At 26.2% G+C, this 24927-nt stretch overlaps 2 protein-coding genes across 9 annotated transcripts in view; both read left to right on the plus strand.

The window, feature by feature from the left end:
- Positions 1-24927, plus strand: part of LOC124431164 (transducin beta-like protein 2) — a 47227-nt gene that overhangs the window by 19760 nt on the left and 2540 nt on the right. For 4 of the 8 annotated variants that reach the window (XM_046978715.1, XM_046978719.1, XM_046978717.1 and 1 more), the window contains 2 exons: positions 3092-3316; positions 9483-12288. The exons of 1 other annotated variant lie outside the window; for it this stretch is intronic. In XM_046978715.1, coding sequence (XP_046834671.1) covers positions 3092-3316; positions 9483-11482 — 2225 coding nt within the window. In that variant the 3' untranslated portion in view covers positions 11483-12288. Of the gene's footprint in view, positions 1-3091; positions 3317-9482; positions 12294-24927 lie in introns of those variants that run through there. 3 more of the 8 variants (XM_046978713.1, XM_046978716.1, XM_046978720.1) reach the window with 3 other exon arrangements.
- Positions 22336-24840, plus strand: LOC124431165 (mRNA-capping enzyme). Its single transcript, XM_046978722.1, has 4 exons — positions 22336-22477; positions 22564-23540; positions 23617-23752; positions 23905-24840. The coding sequence occupies exons 2-4, from the start codon at positions 22624-22626 to the stop codon at positions 24628-24630; spliced, it is 1779 nt and encodes a 592-aa protein (XP_046834678.1). The 5' UTR covers positions 22336-22477; positions 22564-22623; the 3' UTR covers positions 24631-24840.

Genomic DNA, 24927 nt, shown 5'->3' on the forward strand with positions numbered 1-24927 from the left:
TCTGTTATCTCTCTCTCTCTCTCTCTCTCTCTCTCTCTCTCTCTCTCTCTCTCTCTCTCTCTCTCTCTCTCTTTCTATCTTTCTATCTTTCCAGTTGTAATCATCGTTTGGCGTTAATTCGTAATAAAAAAATAATAACATCGTCGAATCGCCGGGGAAAAAAATCGCGATCTATATAATCGTGGCGTATCGATACTTCGTTGGATCATTTGGTCGATCGATCGCGAACGAGGAATCGTGTGCTTTGATTATTTTTGTCTTTCTTCGTTAGTTTCTACTTTATTTTGTCTTTCTTTCTTTTTTTCTCTCTCTTTCTCTCTTTTTTTTTTCTCGTTTTTTCTCGAAAGAAAATTTTCCTTCTCTTTTTCAATCCTACGCAATCATTTTATCGCCGATTTCGCGTTGATCATTATCGCTAATTGGTCGTCAATAAATCTTTAGTTAAGTTTACGTACGTCGAGGATAAAAAAAAAAAAAAAAAAAGAAAAAATTAAGAACACGGAATAAAAGGAAAAAGGAAAGAAAGAATCTAGTTTTGCTTCGATTCTTCATTACTTGCGATTCTCTATGGAATTATTTGAAAAACTAAGTGAATGACGTGACAAAATTGTAACCATTTCAATATTCAAAATGGCTATACTGGAAAGAAGAGGTAAATCGTTGCGTATATTATTCAATTACGAATTATTTATGATAGTTATTATATTTTCTTCATTTATTAAATTTTAATTATATATATATATATATATATATATATATATAAAAGAAAAAAAGAAAAAAAAACGAAAAAAAAAACGAAAGAAAAGAAAAAAATTTTCAATAATTATTACGAAATAAATTGAACGTTTATATATCGAGCAAATTGATAAGGAAATTTCTAAATTCTTATTGAACTTCGAACGAAAGTTTTCTAATCATAACTTTCATAATTTATTTCTTCGTGTAAATTCAAATACAGTTTAAACAACGTGAACAAATTTTTCAAGTTATGGACTTTGTACTTGTATTTTCTCCGTCGTTCGTAGAGTGATTTCTCTTTCTTTTTATTTTTCTCTTCGGAAAGATTTATAGCATTATAATGATGTCAGATCTATAGTGACTGAACCTTAAGTTATTTTTACTAGAAGCAGGTACAAAAAGAATTTCCAAAAGGTAAAAATATTGAACGATGTTAATTCACTCATGTAAAATGCGATAAACATTTCAAATTTTTTGTTCCAATAAACTTATAATTTTTATTTTTCAATAAACAATAAAATTTTTATTGGAACAACAAAATGATGTTTTTCTTATTTTTATTTTATTTTCTCTCTCTCTTTTTTTTTTTTTTTTTTTTTTGTCACTCTGAATGCATACGATAAGTTTGCTATGGTACAGTTGAAACGAGAAGAGATTATAAAGATTTAAAAAAAAAAAAAAAGAAGAAAAGAGGAAAGATTTATAAGGAAAAAAAAAAAAAAAAAAAAAGAAAAAAAAAAGAAAAAAAAAGAAAGAAAGGAAAAGAAAAGAGAAAAAGAATTCTAACGTATAACCAATACGAAATAATTTTATTAGTATGAATTTTCTTAGTATGAAATAATTTTTTTATGAAAAAGAAAATAATTTCTTTCTTTCTTTCTTTTTTTTTTTCTTTTTTTTTTTCGTTAAACAAAAACTTCGATTTCATTAAACGATCGAATTTTGATACGTCAGATCGTTATGAAAAATTAAATTTTTAATAGACTATCGTTAATTCTTGTTATCGAATTTCTATATAAAATTGAAGAAAAAAAAAAAATTGTTAAAATAATAATATAATAAATAAGTTTTAGAAATATTAATAAATAAATTTAAATACAAATTATTTACATATATTTAAATATAAATTATTAATGTATTTAATTTTTTTTTTAAAATTAATACATATTATTGATTGGATCGATCACAGTGTATTTGTTAAAATTAAAAAAGGATAAATAAATAAACGAATGAATAAATAATTGAATAAATAAATAAACAAATAATATTGAATTTGCCAGTAAGTGATGTTAATATTTTTAGTAAAAAGAAAAGAAAAGAAAAAAAAAAAAAACCCAAAGAAAATATAATAAAAGAAAAAGAATTAAAAAAAGTATTAAAGATAAAATAAATACTGCCGTTATTATAATTTATTATAATATTATAATTTTTCTTCTGAGTCATTTTAAAGAAATATTTTAAGAAAAATAATATTACATTATTTCATGAAAAAATAATTATAATCCTATGTTATCAGGTATGATAAGTACCTGAATATTTTGACATAATAAAGGAGATAATAATGGTAGTAATAATTTATATCAAATGTTTTTACTTTCTATTAGTACTCGAAAACATCCCTTCTACCTGCTCAGAAAAATATTTGTTACCTTTTTCGTAACAACAGCCAAGTGTATAATGGGATGGGTTATAGTGTATGGAATGGGGATGGGGATGGGGTATGGTGTATGGGATGGGGATAGAGTATAGTCTATGGGACAGAATAACAAGGTGTATTGGGCGGGGTTAAAACTTAGGAAACGTTAGGCCTACAAAAGTATGAAGTAGGGATTACAAATTAATTCCAATTGGTCAATTCGTTAGGGGATGTTTTAGGAACCGTCCACATACATGTATTTTTTGTATTTTCGAGATCAAATATAATCCCCGAATTCGGGAAAAATTTTCAGAAGATTTCAAATCATTGAAGTGTTCAGATCGTCTTTCAATCTAACCATTTCTTGTTTGCAATCTAAAATATTGACACGAAGTTCTAGTGAATCTGTGTATATTGTAACATCTCTTGTGATACATATAACATTAAATTGGTAAATATTTTATTTAATTTGAATAAAATATATCCGACGATCGGATGATAAATTATTGAAAATTTTAGTTTTAAAATCATTTCACTTTTTCTTTTTTTTTCTTTTTTCTTTTTTGTTCTTGCCAAATGAAATAATATTGTTCTTTTCGGGGTTTTTTTTTTTTTTTTTTTTCTTCATTTTCAATCGTTACAATTGTAATAAATCCACTTGTCGAAGATCAATCGAGTTAATTAAGTTTTTCCTTTTTTTTTTTGTTTCATTCAAAGGTGCTACAGTTCCGGAGAAAGGGAAGCGCATTGATTCGAGAAACTCATTAACAGGATCAACGACTAATTCGAGCGTTAATAAGCGGACGAAAAATAAAAAGCGCCGAGAAACACAACAAGAATTCACTCATTCTTGGGTCGTTGGTACATTAAAGGGTCACACCAGTACGATATTTAACATGAGTTTTTCAAGTAATGGGAAGCTTCTCGCATCTTGTGGTGAAGGTAAGATTGAAATATCTTTTTTTTCTTTTCCATTCTTTTTTTTTCCGTAATTATTATCATCATCGTTATTATCACTATTATCACATCGTCATTCTTATGCTTCTTTGAATTATTAATTTAGTTGCAGTTTGTCTGACTTTAATATTATTTTTGTTAGAAAAAAGAAAAAAAGACAAAAAAAAAAAAATTCGTGTGATTATTTCTCCAGATTTTTCTTTTTTTCTTCTTCTTCTTCTTCTTCTTCGTCTTCTTCTTCTTCTTTTTTTCTTTTCTCATTTCTTTTTGAAAAGCAGGAGATGAAAGATAAAGGAACAAGAAAAAAAAAAAAAGAAAAAAAAAAAGAGAGAGAACAATTTTTCCATCGTTTGATTAGATATAATTAGCATAGCGTTAGTTTTAAATTCTTTCAGTGCTTTCGAATTAATACAAAAATCATTTATTCCATTCATAATGCTTTTTTCTTTCTCTTATTATTTTTTTTTCTTTTTTTTTTAAGTTTCGTTTCGTTTCGTTTCGTTTTTTTTTTCTTTTCTTCTTTTTCCCATTTTCTATTTTCTTCTCTTGCATATCTCATTTTCATCATCGAATCGGACGTACGCAATAGTTTAGATAATAATAAAATATCTAATCCTAATCCCTACGAATTGTTCTCGATAAGTCGACTCTGTTTATCTAGATAAAAAAAAAGAAAAGAAAAAAAAAAAGAAAAGAAAAAAGAAAAAGAGTTAAAAAGAAATAGGATCGTTTTTATTTTTTTTTCCCCTTAATCGAGTCAAAGTTAACGAAGAAAAAAAAACAATCAAAGAAAAAGAATCAGATATATTTCACTCGCGTTTCTTAAAAATCAGGATAGCCATTACATTTCATCATTTTTCTAACGTCACGTATAATATCGTCATCGATTTATCTAACAAAGGTTATTTCTATATTCTCATTTCTAATTTCTAATTGTTAATTAACATAAAATCAAACGACAATTGATAACGTGAGAATATAATAAAATAAAATAAAATAAAGAGCAAATTTTTTCGAATTTTCTCGATGCTTATTTCTTCTTCTTTTCTATTTTTCTTCTAATTTCTTTTCTAATTTTTAATAAAAGTTTGACGAGAGTAACAAGGAAGGAAAAAGTACAAAGTAAACAATTCTTTCTCTCTTTTTTTTTTTTTTTCTTTTCTTCATAGAAAATTTAACTGGAAATTAATTTTTCAAATGTTCAATTAGTTCTTTCTTTTTACGACAGTACATAAATAATTACATATATATATATATATATTATTTATTTATTTTTCTAATTCGTTTGTTCATATTTTTAATTTTATCGAGATCAAGTGATTAGTAAAAATTAGTAAATATATATATATATATAAATATCGTTCAATTATTTTTCTAATGTTATTAAAATCAAGTGGTTAGTAAAAGGCATCTCTAAGTATATATCTATTTAGGTCGGCAAAGTGAAATCGACTTGTTCGATCGATTTCTTCTTCGTCCGTTGTTCATCATTATCATTATCATTATCATCATCAGCTGGCTATGACTATAGCTTTATTTCTTTCTTTCTTTATCTTTCTTTTCCCCCCCCTCTATTTCTTTTTTTCTTTTTTTCTCTATTTGATTGCTATCGTATAGGAACACTTTAACGCTTATTCTTGTCGCATTAAACGTAGATAGACGCGTAGGACAAATGCACGCACGTACCCGCATTATCGCATATCTCAAAGATAGATTTTTCATTGCATTAGTAGTTTACAAATTTAAGGAAAAAAAGAAAAAAAAAAAAAAAAAGAAAAAAAAAAAAAGGTAAAACAGGAGTGACAAAAAAAATTTATCAATTGAATTTATCATTATTAAATCAATAATCATGATGAAATTTTAATGGGTATTAAAATTATTAATTGTACTCATTAATTATATTTCAATTATATATATTAATTGTATTGAAATTATTATGAGTAGTGAGAATTATTATGAATTTATCAATTTTTCTTCATTTTTATCTCACTCTTACTCTCACCCTTATTTTCTCTCTCTCTCTCTCTCTCTCTCTCTCTCTCTCTCTCTCTCTCTCGCTCGCAAACATAAGCTTATAAAAATAAACAATACGCATAATTAATAACTTCCACAGGAAATATCATGTGCATGTGCGATTAGATAATAAATACATAACGTTGATATATAATTATTTATCATTGAAAATCATTACTGACATAAGTGAAAATAAACATCAAGTTTGTTTGTTTGTTTGTTTTTCTTTTGTTTCTTAAATTTTGCCGCAATAACAACGCCTATGACTCGCCTTTTCGCGATCGTTCAATTGAAAAATAATAATTTAAGAATTAATTCGTAATATTTTAAGTTAATAATATTATAATTTAATTTAAATAATAATTTAAGAAAGATCGTAGAAATTTTTTTTTTTTTCAATAATTTTTCGCTTAAATATAATAATGAAATTTCTATATACGATTGAACACATATTCATTTAACTATGTGTTTTTAATAGATTCGGTGGAATTTTTTTTTTTTACGTACAAGTAAATATTTTACATTTATACGAGATATTTTTTTTTATTCAAATGAAAAGAAAAATTAAATATGTATATATGTAATAGTTAAGGAAAGAAAAAAAAAAAAAAAACCAGAAACAAAAAAGATGAAATTGTCTATTTTCGATCTTTAATATGAATCACATATTGTTTGTTTCTTTTCTTTTCTTCTAATTGCTTTCGCATATATCTGCGATTTTTATTATAGAAATTAAATTAGAATTTGAAATGGGAAACTTATTAAATAAAAGGAAAAAAGAAAAATTATGGTGATCGATTAAGTAATTTTAAAAAATTTACACGATGACTCATCATCGGTGACTAATCTATCTTAGAGTAATTCTAATAGAAGGACACAAGAAATAATTGAACATGTACAATGAAATAATTGTACGTCGCGACGATTAAAAGTGTACAAACATTTTTTAAGGGAATTATTATAAAAAAAAAAAAAAAAAAAGTATAAAATTAAAAATAAAAAAATAAAAAGATAAAAAGATAAATAAAAATACGCATAAGAAATAATAATCCGTGTGTACGCAAATAATTCATTAATAAAATAAATAAATAAATAAATAAATAAATAAATAAATAAATATATAAATATATAAATATATATATATATATATTCGCACTGAACATATAATACTAATCTTCGGTTTAATAATAAAAATAGAATAGAACGTGGAAGTCGTGTCACTTGTAGAAATATAAATTTCTATTAGCCAAAGTTAATACAATACGATTAGGTTTGAACACATGCTGTTGTTTTATACATGTATATTACTCATAGCCTAATCTTTGATAAGAAATCGATTACAAAAGGAAAGAATGAATTCGATTATTATTTGATCGTCGAAAGATACAATATATATATAAGTATATATACATTTTTTTTTTTTTTTTTTTTTTTTTTGTTACTTCGCTTAGTCATGCTATGGTGAAAGCATGTGTTAAAACGTGCTCGCGTATTTTACGTACAGGACACGCAAGATGATTTCACGAAATGACGTAACGGTACAATACGGTGACCTACACATTCCGTTATCCTCTGATATACCTATCGCTATATCTTTCTTTTTCTCTGGTTACTATCTCACTTCTTCGTTTTCTATTTTTTCTCTCTCTTCTCTATCTCTCTCACGCGGACTATAATTTTTTCTCTTTCATAAAATGATACAGAAATGCACGTGGCAGTTTTAAACATCACGTGACTACTATTCTTGAGTCAACCTTCTAAATTTACTTACTACCGCTACTAACTATTTTTATTATTATTTTTATCACTATAATTATCATCATCATTATTATTATTATGAATATTATTATTATTATTATTATTATTATTATTATTATTATTATTATTATTATTATTATTATTATTATTATTATTATTATTATTAGTAGTAGTAGTAGTTCTGTCAGCTTTTTTTTTATTTTGTTTTATTTGTTTTTTTCTTCATATATATATATATATATATATGTATTAACTATGGGAGATATTGAATTTTGTGTACGTAAGTGCGAGCACGTGCGTGTGTTTGTCTGTATCTGTACGTAAAAATATATTCTATAAATAACTTATTGATTTTAACAATTAACATAACATATATCTTATTAACATTGAAATTAACTACGTTATTTCGAATTTCTATTGTTATATATAATCTGGGATATATTTATTGATTAGAAAAATAGGATTCTTTTGGATAACGAAAAATTAATTGATAAGACATTATTTTTGGTTGTTCCTCCATTTATCAATTGTGAAAGATCCTGAATTTCAATGTTTCTCTCTTTTTCTATTTTCTTTTGCTTTTTCTTTTACTTTTTTTTTTCCCCTCTCCTTTCAATTTTACATTTATCCAGATTGATCCAATTAATTATTTCTTCTCTTATTTCACACTTTCCTATATGTTAACGAGAGCGTGTCGTGATTTGCTGTCCTCGAATTCAAAGTCATATCATAAGAAAAAAAAAAAAAAAAAAAAAAGAAAAAAGAGAAAAAAAAAGAAAAAGAAAAAAAGAAAGAAATAAAGAATTATAAAAAAGAGAAAAAGGAAAAAATCCATTGGCTTTGAATAAATCATTGATTTGAAACTGGCTTACGAACTGGTTTCATCCTACTTTCTAAAAATTAACGGCTCTCTATTAGACTTTATTAAGTAAACTCTTCCCATCGCGTAAATAAGAAAAAAAAAAAAAAAAAAGAAAAAAAGAATGAAAAAATAAATAAAAATTAAAATTAAAAAAAGAGAAAGAGAGAGAGAGAGAGAGAGAGAGAGAGAGAAATATTATCGACAATGTTTTATCAAGAGAATTGTTAATAACATTATAACTTCGTACTTAATAAATTGTTTTATTAAAGATCATTTGTATCATTTAGCATATCGGTATGGTTAAACGTATTTAATATGTTAAAGTAAAAAATAAAAAAATTCGAAAAGTTTTACTACGAAAAAATCGAACGATTTTGATCGATGATATATCTTCTCGTTTCTTTCTCTCTTTTCTTCTTTCTTTTTTTTTTTTGTTTTTTGTTTTGTTTTTTAATTAATTTTTTGTTACACAACGTCAGAAATATAGAACAGGGACAGAATATTCCTTTTTTCTTTTTTTTTTTTGTAAGGGTCGTTCGTAAAATAAGGGTTAAAAGTTTTGAAGGGTTTTAGGAGTTTTTGAGGATTTTGGGATTCAAAAAAATATTCTCTTGTATATTTCTTTTTCAATCCACCTCCTCATCTTTTTCTTCTTCTTCTTCTTCTTCTTTTTTTTTCTTCTTCTTCATCCTTTTATATATATCATTATAATACATATGTATTGTATGCATAAGCGAGATGATGAGAATGGTCTCTTAAGAGAACAATGGTCAATCGTCGAAATTGTGTCGACCTCCGACGTTTTCATAGCGGTAAGGACAATGGTTTCAAGGGGGAAAAAATAAGGGGAGAAAAAAAGATAAAAGAAAAAAATAAAAAAAAAATAAAAAAATAAAAAAAAAAGAAACGTCGTCGTCTTTAGGTCAAGAACGGACCAACGCGAATGTGATAGGAATAATTTTTTTTTTTTTTTTTTTTTTTTTTTTTTTTTTTTAATTCGTATACACCTTTTTTATTTCGTAGGAATATCTACTACTTGATCTTCGATTGATCTTCCACAATGTTTCTTTTTTCTTTTCCCTTTTTCTTTTCTTTTTAATTTAATTTAATTTAATTTAATTTAATTTAATTTAATTTAATTTAATTTGATTTTTTTCTTTTTATTATTATTATAATCATCGTCATCATCATCATCATTTAGTACTACTCTCGTAATCACGATAAATTAATCTCATGACGGAGACGAATGAAAAATTTATTATCAATGATATGGATAATCCTCTGCTAAAAGGATTATCTGAATTGTCATCTTTAGGGAAAAGAAAAGAAAAGAAAAGAAAAGAAAAGAAATTTGTTGTTTCGTCGACTTAACGATATAAATCGTAGGGACGAGGATCGTGATAACGGTGCATGCACGTGTGATAGAGAAAAAAAAAAAATAAAAAAAAATAAAAAAAATTCGTTGGGACAATATATTCAGCTGATGTAAAAAAATTTCTTTTTATCTGTGATATAAAGATGGAATGCAGCCAAACAAGGTGGCCCAGGAAGCAACCGGAGAGGCATCGAAGTCATTCTATCGACGGAATCCAACATTGGTTAGATGTTCCCCTCCTGTTACAGTAAAAGATGATTGGAATGGTCTAAATCTTCAATCTTCGTCTGTTGATCTAAGTAATCATCGGCGTCATCATCATCATCATCATCATCATCATCATCATCATCATCAACACAGTGCTTCGATAAACGCACAATCCGAATATATGGAACAAAATAATCAACAACGGCCGATTATTAATCAAACAATAGATGTACATTATCAAAATTCCAAATTGAGTCCGCAGCAACAAATTTTTTATATCCAACAAATGCAAATACATGCTCAAATGTATCATCATTCCATAATGTTGCGGCAAAGAAGATTGCACGCATTATGCCATACAGGAGTAAATTACCCGTGGGATTTACCACAATATAAGTTTCATGTTCTTGCCCAACAACAACGGCAAGATCAACAACGTCTTCATCAGCGGCAAATGCATTTGCACTCCCAAATGCAAATGGAAATGCAGCAACGATATGTTCAGGAACAAATGCAAATACGGGAGGAACTGAATAAAAGGAGGGATGTAATCCAAAAGATGAATGCACCGTTGAACAACTCATATGTGTCGTTCAATAATTCCAATACCTCTTTGAACACTTCTAATCAATCATTGAATAACACGAATGGTGCTTCTTCAATGAAAATCGAAAATATGAATTTATTTTATTCCAATCCAAATTTTTTCATCAATCACAATCACAATCACATACCTAATAATTCGGGATTCACCTATCGTTATATATTCAGTATCAATGACGTTAATCTTGAATATCTATTACGTACTTATACTCACCACACGTATTATTTGATAGAGGCCGGTTATCCGTTCAGCTGGAACTTTGATTTTAGAATCAAAAGATACATATATAATTTGCACCAATCGAAAAACAAAAATCGTCCATTGGACGTTAACGCTAAGGAATTTGTACCTAACGGTACTTACAAAAAACTCGAAAATGGCGACAGCGGTAACAATAGTAGTAATAGTTCGGACATGGAACAAGAAAATCAATTGGACGACGAAGAACCAAAGAATTTTATACGATCAGCATCGTTCTCAACGAACCGTAAACCAGGAATCCTTGCTAACATTGAAAATATTAAACGGCAACGTAGGAATTCTATTTCAAATTTGAATGAATGTTCTTCGATCGAGACAAGATGTTCAAGGTGTTTAAAAAGCTTTTATATGTATCAAGCGAACGCAGATAACGCTATGTGCCAAAATGATTGTATCTATCATAATGGTGAACTCAGTTTTCAAAGGGATACAAAATATAAAATTTGGACTTGTTGCAAACAGAGAACAAGTTCTCTTGGCTGTACGAGCAATGAGACGCACGAGTGGATTGGTTTAAAGAAGAATTACAATGGTCCGTATGTCGATTTCGTTCGTACGATACCAACAAAGAAAATCCCGGCAAATGGCATTTATGGGGTCTACGGTATGGATTGTGAGATGGTTATTACCACGTCTGGTTTCGAACTTGCTAAAATCACTATGGTTGATGTATGTGGTGTTGTTATTTATGATCATTTCGTTAAACCAACGAGCAAAATTGTCGATTATAATACCAATTACAGCGGTATTACGGAAGAAAATTTGGCAGGTGTTACGAAAACTATTAAAGACGTACAACAGGATCTATTGAGTTTTGTCAATGCCGAGACAGTACTTATAGGTCATGGTCTTGAAAATGATTTACGTGCACTCCATATGCTTCACTTCACGGTGATCGATACCGCATTATTGTTGCGGCACGCCTGTGACTTGCCATACAGGCATAGTCTTAAAAAATTAACGAAATTGTTATTATCCAAGGATATACAAGAATCCAGCCACAATTCCATTGAGGATGCTAGATGCGCCATTGATCTCGTATTATGGAAATTAAAATTTGATGGCTTATAATTTGTGGGGAGTAAAGAAAGGGATAAAAAAAGGAACAAACAAAAGAGAAAAAGAAAGAAAGAAAGAAAGGAAGGAAGGAAGGAAGAAAGGAAGGAAGAAAAAGAAGAGGAGGAGGAGGAAGAAGAAGAAGAAGAGGATCTCAACGTTTTGTCGGAAAAAAAGAGAGAAAAGAAGAATAAATAAAATAAAAAAAAAATAAATAAATAAATAAATACAAAGAGACGTGATCGACGAGTGCGAGAGATCAGAGACAAAGATATGTACATATTTGTTTTAATTGTTTGATAACGGGGATATTTTTTTTTTTTTTTTTTCTTTTAATTATATTTGAATCCTCAATTTCATTTTCTTTTTTATGTATATAGATATCAGTAAGAAACATTATTCTCGAGGTCGATTCTGTCTACCTCATTATTTTTGTTGTTGTTGTCTCTGCATCTCTGTCTCTTCTTCAAACAAACATATCTTATTTTAATGGATCTCTCTTTTTCTCTCTTTTTTTCTTCTGTTTTTTTTTTTTCGTTTTTTTTTTTTTTTTTTTTTTCTCAATTCCGCTTTATTTTTAATATCAAACACGTCGACGTCACATATAAAAAATATCTCCTATCCGACAATGTGTTGTTAAACTTCCATAAAAAGAAATCTGTGATACTTTTAATCTTTAACATAGATATTATAAGATGCACTCACATTGAGAAAATAATACGTAATTTTATATATCGCATTATGGTGGCGTAAATGTAGTTATTAAGAATCTGACGATTTTCTTTCTTTTTTTTTTTTTTTTTTTTTTTTTTTTTTTTATTTTACTTTTTAAGAAAATTTTAATTTTTATCTTTATTTTTATATATATTATAAGTTAACGTTAATAATGTATGTATGTAAAATGTATCGAAGACACTTTATTCAATTAATTTTGTCCATTTTACTTATTCTTCCATTTTATTTTTTTACTTTTTTCTTTTTCTTTCTTTTTAATTAACATAACAATTTTTATTAACTGAAAATTTTCTAACAAGAATTTCAACGTGCGATTCGCTTTTTTAATTACATTTTTTTCCCTTTTTTTTTTTTCGTTTTTCTTTTCTTTTTTCTTTTTTCTTTTTTTTTTCTTTGCTACGAAAAAAAAAAAAAGAAGAAGAAGAAGAAGAAGAATAGAAAGACAAAAAAAAGAAACAAAGGGAGATTATATATCATATCAGACCAATTCTCGAAAATTATTATCGATACGTTATTTACGCAGATACATTCGAAAAGAATTATTCGAAATAATTATTGGATTAAGGATAGATCATTTATCATCGATGACGCGTCACCATAATTCCCTGTTTATTATATGCAGGGTGTTCTCAATTAGTTTTAATAAAAGTATTAAAACTTTGAAAATTATTATAAGTGTTTCTTTACTTTTCTTTTTTTTTTTTTTTTTTTTTTTCTTTCTTTATTGACGACTGTATAGTAAATTATTTTATTAAAATATATATATATATATGTATAAAAACAATATTACTATTATTCTTCTTATTATTATGATTAATTATTATTATTAATACGTCTTAAGGCACCCTGTGTATATATATACATATATATATATATATAATATGCGTATACATATCTATGTAATATAAAGTATAAGTACCTATATACATTAGCGCATGTTCATCTAATTTCATACATATGTTTCATTTTGTACATATAAATTTATTACTTCTACGACTCATATATATATATAGAAATTATAGGATGACTATAAAAGCGACATTGATTAATTGATTGATTGATTGATTATTATGTTATATGTACATTTCCCGTTTTTTCTGTTTGTTCCTTTTTCTTTTTCTTCTTCTCTCCTTTCCTTTCCTTTTTTTCTTCTTTTCTTTTCTTTTCTTTCTTTTTTTTTTTCTTTTTTTTTTATATCGAACTTTTAACTGGATAATAATAAATAAATGAATGAATGAATAAATGAATGAATGAATGAATAAATAAATAAATAAAATAAAATAATATGATATAAAGTAAAAGAAAATATAATAAAAATTGCATCCATACAGACGTATGTAAACATTAAAAATTTATATATATATATAGATTATATTTGCATGACTTCCAGCGACAGAAGTCATCGAGCATTTTATTCGTTTATTTGTTTGATTGTTTGTTTGTTTGTTTGCTTGTTAGTTTCTTTTTTTCTTTCTTTATTTGCTTGGTCTCCATAGTAAAATTGTGCAAATTCGAACTTCGAATAAGTTCAAACTCCTTCTCTCTCTCTCTCTCTCTCTCTCTGTTTTTTTCTTCTGTTTTATTCTCTTTTTTTTTTCTTATTTATTTATTTATTTAATTTTTTTTTTCTTTCTTTCTTTTTTTTTTTTATGTCAAAGGAATATATTCCTTAACGAAAAATATCGTTCAATCAAATGTCAAATCCAGACAAGATTTTAATCCGAATTGGTGATTGATTTATTATAATTATGTTAATTATATAATAAGATCAAAGTGAAAACAAAAAGAATAAGAGCACAAAAGGAATTATGTAAATACATTTCAACGACGAAAATTTCTATCATTTATATATATATATAGATATTTATCTATCCATTCCTCTTTCTCTCTCTCTCTCTCTCTCTCTCTCTCTCTCTCTCTCTCTCTCTCTCTCTCTCTCTCTCTCTCATTATTTTATTTTATCGATCTGTGTAACAAGGAACAAAATATGTGATTATGTTTGTACAAGGAGTAAATAAAATTTTTGCATTCTTTTATATATTATTTTGTTTTCTTTCTTTCATTTCTTCTTCTTTCTTTCTCTTCTTCTTTTTTTGATAATAATATAAATATATATATACATATATATATAGATATATATATATATATATGTATATTCATCAGTATCATCATCATCATCATCATTATCTTGTAAATAGAACTGTATTTATTCAAATGTATCAACGAGATAAAATACTTAAGACGAGTTCGATGTATCTTCTTCTAAAAAGATTGATTGATCGACGAGTTTAATTGATGAATCGACGTTTATTTTGATCTATATTTCTCTCTCTCTCTCTCTCTCTATACGTCCCTCTTTTTTTCTTATTTCATATTAATTTTAATCAAAATTATTTGTTATTCATTGTTCATTCAAATTAATAATAATTTATTTTTATTAATTTTATTATTATTACTATTACTATTATCTTATTTAATAATAACGACGTCGACAAATCTAAACGAAAATAATTTTTTTTATTGCTCTCTTTTCTTTATTTTTTTTCTCTTTTTATTTTTAATTTTTATTTCTTCTTTCAATTTTCTTTTTTTTTCAATTTTATTTTGAATTTAATCGAATTTCTTGTTAGAATTAATATTTATTTGATCGCGATACCATCGTAAAGTTGAATCGCATTATTTTCTCTTTTGCTTCATTTTTTCTTTTTCACTTATGTTTTGTGTTTTCTTTTAACTTATTATCAGCGATCGTTAACAACAAAAATGTTATTCTTTCGTGTCGCGGAACGTTTTTTTTTTTTTTTTTTTTTTTTTTTTTAATGAATCATCAATCCCGATAATACGTACTACAAGGTTCCACAATTGTCAAAATATAAAATACGAAATAAAACAGAGTTTTGCGATTGACGATATTTATTTTTACATTTTTAAACGCGTAAAAGTTGAAAAGATCGTATTATTCCTTTTCTCTTTATCCTTTTTCATTCTCAATTTTTCTTTTTCTTTTATATATATATATATATATATGTATATTTATAATCAACTTTACCATACTCATTATATATAATTCTTGATCTTAATTTTTCAAACATTGATTGATTCATCAAATAAACTTCGTCGATTTTTCGTAATTGCCTTTTTTGAGAGATTCTAACGTTTATATCGTCGAAAGGTTCGAATCTTTTTTTACAATTTACGACTTTCGATTGGATAATAATCGTAGCAATAATAATAATAATAATAATAATAATAATAATAATAATAATAATAATAATAAATATAAATATAAAATATCTCTCTGTTCGTAATTGTCAATTGATTGAATTAATTAAAAAAAAAAAAGAGAGAAAAGAAAATACAACGATCGTCGTCATTTATCATGACGAAAATCTTTTACCTTACATTTATCTGAATAAGTTCAATAAGATAAGTAAATTAAACAAAATACATACACGATATATATATATTTGCATTGTAATCTATTTACGTGATGTAAATAATTGAGATGGTAGGAAAAAGTGGGGAGGGGAAAGGGAAAGAGGAAATTGATGTGTCATTAAATCGAAACATTTATTCGGTTAATGATTGTAAAAAAGAGACAGAGATAAAGAGAGAAAAAGAGGAGGATAGATAAATAGATAGATTTTGTAAGATTTACCATACATCATGATCAAAATTGATCGTTAATGTGCATTCAAAAAACTTGCTGTGTTCATTAAAAAAAAAAAAAAAAAAAAAAAGTCTAATTGACTCTTTCATTTTATTTCTTTTTTTTTTTTTTTTTTTTTTTTTTTTTTTTTTTTTTTTTTAGCACTTTCCAAAATAATAAATAATTTTCGTGAAGAAAAAATTAATGGAGATTTACGGTAAATCTTTTTCTTTTTCTCTCTCCATTTACAAATCGTGTCGTACAAACACAAAGAATATACGAAAAATAAATTTTGGGAGAATCGTGCCTTTGGAAATTTTATAAAAAGGAAAAGAAAAGTAATATTATTAATAATAATAATAATAATAATAATAACCTTTCTCTACCTTTCTGGCTTTATTTATTCAAGAATGTGGCTTTTCTATTTTTTGTGCTTACATTTTATCTCCATTTTTTTTTTATACTATTATTAATGATTTTATATTAAATATGTTTATATATATATATATATATATATATATATAAATTTTATCTATTATTATTATACATTATTATTTATATGAAATACTGTGTTAATGTAAACGTGACGAAACAGATTTTACTTTGATACTTTTCGAGGTTTTTTTTTTTTTCCTTTCATCTAATCAAATATAAACACTCATTGGTTACGCCTCGGTTTTGTAACCTCGACAATGTATTATACATATATCTATTTTTACATACATATACATACATATATATATATATGGATATGGTAAGATTAGTTTCGCTGTAAAGGTCAATTGTTACATCACGATGTAATACCCGGTATTCTAGACTTTTATTTCCGTCATTTGTAACTTTCTCTTCCCTCTTCTCTCTCTCTCTCTCTCTCTCTCTCTCTTTATTTATCTATTTATCCACCTACATTTTCTATTCATTCGAATTTCTCTATTTTAAACTTTCTTCGTTGCCCTTTTTCGTCTTTCGTCGCGCAAATACCTACATATATTTATCATATATAATTACAAATATATACATGTATATATATATATTTATATTTATTTATTTATTATATGTCCTGACTATTTTGCAATATTGATATTATTAAAAATATGTAGAAAAAGAAATATATATTATATATTATATATATATATATATATAGTTCATGATAAAAAATAGGATGAAAATTTGAGTTTATTGAATGTTAATGAAGAAAATAAAATAAAATAAAATAAAATAAATAAATCATATATTTACACACACACACATATATTTATTATATGCTGTGACTACTTTGTAATATTGAAATTATGACTATTAGGAAGAGAAGGAAATTCGAATATGTTGAAAGTTGATAATTAAAAAAAAAGATGAAAAAAAAAGAAGTAGAAAAAAAAAACGAAAAAAAAAAAACCTAATAGATAATCAACTCGTTTTATTCCTCGAGATGGAAGATTTGGGCGAAAATTGAAACATCATCGTCACGTCGAAATAAATACGAGATAAAGCACGTTACTGTAAGGAGTGTATTTTTTTTTTGTTTTTTTTTTTTTTACACGGGAACATTAAAAAAATAATTGAAAAGGAAAAAAACGAAGAGATAATTTTTTTTTTAAGAGCAATGAACGGAAGCGATGAGCAATGTCGAAGATTGGCCATTGTACATCGATCATTCTCTTCGTTTTTTTTTTTTTTTTTTGTCGACATTTATATACATATATATCACATAAATTTTGCAATAATATTAAATTCCATGGGGAGAGTGAGGTGGGGGAAATTGTTAATGATGAAAAAGTTCAACGAAGTTTCCAATCTCGTATGCCATAATTATTATTAAGATTATTAATTTTTAATTAATATTTATATTATAGAATTAAGAAAATATCTTCTCTCTTTCTCTCTCTCTCTCTTTCTTGTAATTATTGTTATTGTTAGTGTTATTAACGACGACGTGCAATGACAAATTCCGGCGTTATGGTATATCACGATACATATCTCTGTATCCGTCTTATGGGATTTATTTCAACATCGAAATATCATTAATACATTTTTTTACATAATCGAAACACCCATCTCATTATTTATTTCACCTCTTCCATATACATCATTCTAAATTACAAAATCTGTTATCTTAAGAGATCTTTAATAAAAAAAAAAAAAAAAAAAAAAAAAGAAAGAAAGAAAGAAAAAAAGAAATTAAAAAATAAAAAATCAGATAAGCCATTAATAATGAAATAAAGGAAAAGTATCCATATGAATTTTATTTGATAGTTATTTAAAAAAAAAAAAGAAAAATGAAAGAAAGAAAAACAGTCTAAAATCACTTTTATGACACCCTATATTAAATTTTCAACGTGACCTACATCGAATTGTTCGTTAATAGTCATTATCATTCAATCCACGAACATTAACTACCTTTCCCCTTTTTGAAACGACACACTTGAATTCGAAATTAATTTTTCCCGGCGTAAAATATAAAAATGGCGTCGGCGATGTCCTTGCACGTATCCAAACTTCAAAGATTAAAATCAGAGGTTTTAATATCGTATGCGATCGTCTTCTTCTCCTATTGGATATTCGTAAAGTCTTTTACATGGGTCAGGGACATATTCACAAAGGCGTTCCCCATTTAAATTTATCTTTCATGGCCATCATGAATAGTCTTTTATGAAGTGACCTTAATAGATGTATATATATATATACATTTATAAAATGTATATAATGTATATGTATATATAAATATATATACATATATATATATATATATATATATATATAGATAGGTAGATAGATAGATATTTAGGCTGTTGAACCTTCTTAGATTTTGTTGAAGAAATTATAAGATTTCAAGGTGAATGATCGATGAAATAAGATCGACATGATGGCTAATTTAATCTTTTCTTTTTTTCTTTTTCTTTTTTTCGATATGTGCACGTTCAATTAACATATACATAAATACATTTTTATTGATATATTAAAATATACAATAAAAGTGAAAATTTATTATCTTTAGGATATTATTAGAAAGCGTATATTTTTTAATATTTCCAATGTTAGGAAAAAAAAATATCTAAAAAGTTTCTAATAAAATCTTCAAAATTTATTAACAGTCATCGATAACTCCTATGACAATTTAAATATGTTAAAATGACAGACCTTTACAAATGGCACCATGAATTAAATGGAGAAAGTTCTAAATGTTTCACGTTTCCGTCATCTTTTCTCTTTCCCATTCTTCTTCTTTCATTGCTTCTTCTTCCTAATACACAATAACGAATCCACCGTGCCTTCTTCGCAAAGAGAAAAGAAAGAAAGTCGTTAAATTATACGAGTTAAAATCTTTCTTTTCGCATTGTTTTATTTTTTTTTTTTTTTTTTTTTTTAACAGGTCTCTTTCGTTTAAATACGAAAACGTACCTCAGATAATAATTAATCTTATGATTGAATACGTTTCTTCGACTTTCCGTAGGAATGATGATTAAAAAAAAAAAAAAAAAAAAATAAAAAAGAAAAGAAAAACAAAGACAAAAGAATAGCGGGAAATTTGAATCGAGTAATATCAAATTTGCGTCATTTCTCTTACGTTTCTCGGATTTGTATTATTAAACGAACACGTTTAAATCAATAACACGTCCCTCAGATAATTGATTAATCTCTTTCGTCTCTTACTTTTTCGTGAAACAATTTAAAAAAAAAAAAAAGAAGAAGAAGAAAAGGAATGGCGGGAAATTCGAATCGCATGATTACGTCATCTCGTATATTATATATAAACACGTTCTATATGGACAATTTTATGATAAATTAAAAAATCCAACTTGCTTATTAGAAATGCATGAATTATTTTCGAAGACGGTAAAAAACATTTCACATATATTATTTTTTTTATTTAGGAAAATTAAAAAGAAGGAAAAAAAAAAGAGAGAGGGAGAGAGAGAGAGAGAGAGAGAGAGAAAGAATTATATGATAACCGATAATAATTAGAGAAAGCATTAAAATTTAAACGTGACAAACGTGTCGTAATTCTTAAACAAATTACGAGCCACGTTCGTGTTTCCGTTTGATTTCTCAATCGATATCGTTTGAGATCCTAAATAAAATTGTTACGTTGTATCGTCTTTAGAATATTTAAATGCCCGTCGTCTTCTAATGGTACGCAAATGTACTAACAAATATTCGTGACCTATTTTCAATTCATCACAAAAAGAATGTAGTAGTATTATGTTCATTAATAAATATTAACTCAATTGTAATGCCTAATACATTTTTAAATATTAAATCGTACATTAATATTTCTATTTTCTTTTTCATTTTGTCTTCATTCGCTTTTATTCTGTTTTCATTTTTGTATATTTTTTTTTAAGGATATAAAGTTTTATACTTTGTACTATAAGTATAGTATAGTTATATTATTATAAGTTAATTATTAAAGTCATATAGATATTATTATAATATTATATTAGAGAAAGAGGAAATATAATACAATCTGTACTTCATAATATTAATAATTATGATTAGTATATATTGTAATATCTGTATATATAATATCTAATATATATTTATATATCAATATGATTCTTTACTAATTTATAAAGATTACATTAATATGACTAATATATTTAATGCTATAACTTACATGTTAAGTATATATATATAGTGCCCTGGTTTACGCTTTCTCCGGTTATAAATGTTTAAGAATGATAATAATATACAAAATTACTTTTCTATTTATGTTCATTGACCGGTTCTTATGTCTGCGTCCATATATTATGTCTACTTACATATATATTTACATATTTACATATACATTGAGTTAATTAATTTCCGTGAAAGTTATAATAGCTTTCTAGGAAGATCAAATCTCACTCAGCATTGGCTAGGTCAAGGTTTAACAACTATTCATATATCATTCTTATTTAATTTACTATTTTGAACATTTGATAGAAATTTTCATTCTCATTCATTACATATTATACATATATATATATATATATATATATATATATATATATATAAACTTCGACTGCTCTTTTTTTTTTTTATTTTTTCCTTTTCTTTTTATATTTTCGTTCATTTTTTTATAATTATACAACGAAAAGAGAACAAAAATGTATAAACAACGAATACAATAGACATTCGTACGCCATTTTGCGTAACAGATCCGACCATTTTTTTTTTTTTTTTTCATAGTATTAAAACTTATTCAACAACGAGATTAAATTCTATAATGTTATTTTTATAGAAATAAAAAATAAATAAATAAAAAAGATAACATTGTTTTTGAATTCAATCTAACGTGCAAAATAAAAATAATCATTCGATCGTGAGTACCAATTTTAATCGTTTTTTTATACAACGCGACTAGTCAAGGTTAAAATATTCTTACTTGTCCTTAAAGAATATCTTTTGTTTTCTTTTCTCTCCACCCTCCTCTCTCCTTCTCTCTCATTCTCGTTTTATACCTAAATAAAATATATTTACGTGTATAAACTGATTTATATCGTGGCTAATGTCGTAACTAACCTCTAACGAAATACTCGAGTTTAAAGATTTCATTTGTTGGCTTAAATAATAAAAATAAATCGTCGAAATTTAATATTTCGTTAATATAAATCATCTTAAATAAATTAAATAAATAATATATATAATAAATACTCGTTGATCTTTTGATCCATCGAAAGATTAACAATCGAAAAAAAACTTCTCTATTGTTTGAAATGAATTAAGCAAGTACGTATCTATTTCACGTCAGTAGTACGTCTCGCATGATCTTAAATTTATCGATAATGTGATGAAACTGCAAAAAACAAAACAAAAAAAGAAGAAATAGAAAGTGTTATTTAAATATTTATAATTAATTTCCATATAATATGTATATATTATACCATTTTATAAATTTCTATTTATAGATTTCTATTTATTGGCTATGTTATTTAACTGTAATACTTTTCAACATGGCTATCATTTTATCGTTCAAAATTATTTTTATTTTTACAGATTAAAATTCTAAAATTCATCAATTATTTATATTTAATATACACAACGTATAAGAATCTGTGTATGCAGCAGAATAAAATAAATCAAAAAGAAAAAAGAAAATCTTCTATGATATTCTTTGAGAACATTGTGATTAGAGAATAAATATAATATATACGTTTCTAACCTATAAATAGATCGCCACACGTTAGAACTGAATTTTTCTCGATGTTCGTTTATATATTTATGTATAAACAATCGAGTTGTCCTTAAGAAACTATTTCGAGATAATATTCCCTTGGGAATAATTTCTTTCTATATTGATATTTGGAAAAATAAATTAAGAACGAGAATCAATGGATATGTAAAATCGATTAATCGAACGATATTGAAAATTGTCCAAAGTCGGCGTCGTCGTTTACCGACGTTAGCCGAGTTTAACCGAATCGTTGACTTAATCGTCGAACAGACAGCTGTTCGAATTTATCCTACGTAAATTATATGTGTTATTTACTTTGAAAAGTAACATTTGAAAAGTTTATTCATATATATTACGTGAGTTTTCTCATCAATAGTGCATTCTAAATGAACATTTGTGTGTTGTCTTCATCGACGAATTAGAAACGTTAAAAAGTGAATATAAAAAGAAGGTTATGTTCCTGACATCGGAGGTTCGTCGATATTTCTTTCTAACAAAATTGTTTAATGAGTTAAACAATATCTTTGATGTGACTCATTTCTCACCTGTTATTTACAGGATACATTATTATTGTTATAAAGATTTTATATACGACAAGGCGAAATTTTAACAATTAACATGTCAGGTTGGAATGGAAATAATAAAGCGTCTATTCCATCACGATGGCTTCATTGTCCAAGAAAAGCTATAAAATTGATACAAAATAAATTCTTAGCATTTAAGACGCCATTATCGTCGGCATATAACAGTCAAGTACCAGAAGAATGTCGATTTACGATAGAAATGCTTTTCGCTTCTCTGAGGAGTCAAAAAGTGAAACTTGGTTTATGGATTGATTTAACCAATACAACAAGATTCTACGACAAAAAGGATTTGGAAGCACAAGGTTGTAAATATTTAAAATTACAATGCAGAGGTCATGGAGAAACTCCATCGGACGAGCAAACGCGTTTTTTCGTTCAAGTTTGCAAAAAGTTCATAACGCATAATCCATTAGAAGTTATTGGTGTTCATTGTACTCATGGCTTCAACAGAACAGGTTTCTTAATAATTAGTTATTTAGTGGAAATAGACGGTACCAGTGTTGATGCTGCTTTAGCAGAATTTGCTGCAGTTAGACCACCTGGTATTTACAAAATTGATTATATCAAAGAATTATATAAAAGATATGACGATGAGGATGATACTCCTGATCCACCACCAAGACCAGCATGGTATCTTGAATATGATGACTCTAATGTAGAAGAAGATACAAATGAAGGATCTAGTACAGAAAATCATACCTATGAACAGGAACCCAAAAGGAGAAGGAAAGAATATTATAAAATAAATCCAGTATTTATGGCTGGTGTATCTGGAGTAACACCTATTGTGGAACAAAAGAAATTAATTGGCATACAAAGACGTGTTCAGGAAATCTGTTCTTGGACATCAACAGGATTCCCAGGCTCTCAACCCGTTTCAATGGATTTAAAAAATATTAGATTATTGCATGAAAAACCATACAGGGTATCATGGAAAGCCGATGGAACCAGGTTAGCAAATAATGTATTATCAATATAAATGAGAAACTTCAGATTTCAAAACGTAATAATTATTGTCTTTCCTTAGATATATGATGCTGATACAAGCTGATCGAGAAATATACTTCATAGATAGAGATAACAGTGTTTTTCAAGCAGAAGGTTTAACTTTCCCTCATCCAAAAGATCTATCCAAATGTCTTGGAGATACTCTATTGGATGGTGTAAGACTTATTATATAATTCATTATATAATTCATATTGTATTCCTTATAGTTGTATGTTGTTTAAATGTTAATTTTAATTGTATTATTTTTCTTCTTTTTTTTTTCTTTTTTTTTCTTTTTTTTTTTTTTTTTTTTTTTTTGTTCCTTTAGGAAATGGTAATTGATAAAGTATACGGTAAAGAGTATGCTAGATATTTAGCATACGATATAGTTATGTACGATGGAAAAGATGTTACTAAATTACCTTTTCATCCTGATCGATATGAAATTATTGAACGAAAAGTAATACAAAGTAGACATAGAGCCTTGAAGGAAGGAAGAATACGTAAAGAACAAGAGCCGTTTTCAATCCGTTTGAAACACTTTTGGGATGTCACGCAAGCTGCTAATTTACTTAGTGAAAAATTTGCCAAAAATCTAAGCCACGAGCCCGATGGATTAATATTTCAACCTTCTAAAGAATCATATTGTCCAGGATTATCTCCTGAAGTTTTAAAATGGAAACCTATTTCATTGAATTCGGTAGATTTCAGATTAAAAATTGTTACAGAAACAGGAGTAGGAATTCTTCCCCGTAAAATTGGTCAACTGTTCGTAGGTGGTTCAGATCTACCATATGATCAAATGAAAGTTACTAAGCAAATTAAAGATTTGAATAATGCTATTATTGAATGTAAAGTAGAAAATGGCCAATGGGTATTTATGCGTGTAAGAAAAGATAAATCATTTCCTAATTCAATAAATACTGCGAATGCCGTCCTTGAAAGTATTAAAAGACCAATTACAACAGAATATCTTTTAGAATATATTAATAAACATAGATTTTTAGAAGATGATTCAGATCTTATGCCACCACCTAATAAAAGATCTAAATGACAATAATGATTTGTATATGTACTAATCAATATTGTTAACAATTCTACAAGTATGCATCGTGTCCCCCTTTAAAATAAGTAATATGTAACTTAGCATGAGATACAAAAGTCAACATTATAAAATCATGTATAATTATTTTAGTTCATAGATTATCATTGTATACTCGCAATCGTTCTTCGCTAAATAAAGAAATTTTCTATAAAAAAAAAATGTATATATATATGTGTGTGTCTATATATTTTATTTGTTTTTTTTTTTTTTATCTCTTCCTACCTACGTATTTTTTTTTATTAATTA

Source organism: Vespa crabro, chromosome 20 (genome assembly GCF_910589235.1).
Source record: "Vespa crabro chromosome 20, iyVesCrab1.2, whole genome shotgun sequence".
Taxonomy (NCBI): Eukaryota; Metazoa; Arthropoda; class Insecta; order Hymenoptera; family Vespidae; genus Vespa; species Vespa crabro.

Bases quoted from the DNA above. Each gene is read 5' to 3' on its own strand.
- LOC124431165 (XM_046978722.1), top strand. From the start codon at position 22,624: ATGTCAGGTTGGAATGGAAATAATAAAGCGTCTATTCCATCACGATGG. The intron at 23,541-23,616 runs GTTAGCAAATAA...GTCTTTCCTTAG, and splicing joins TGGAAAGCCGATGGAACCAG to ATATATGATGCTGATACAAG. The intron at 23,753-23,904 runs GTAAGACTTATT...TTGTTCCTTTAG, and splicing joins GAGATACTCTATTGGATGGT to GAAATGGTAATTGATAAAGT.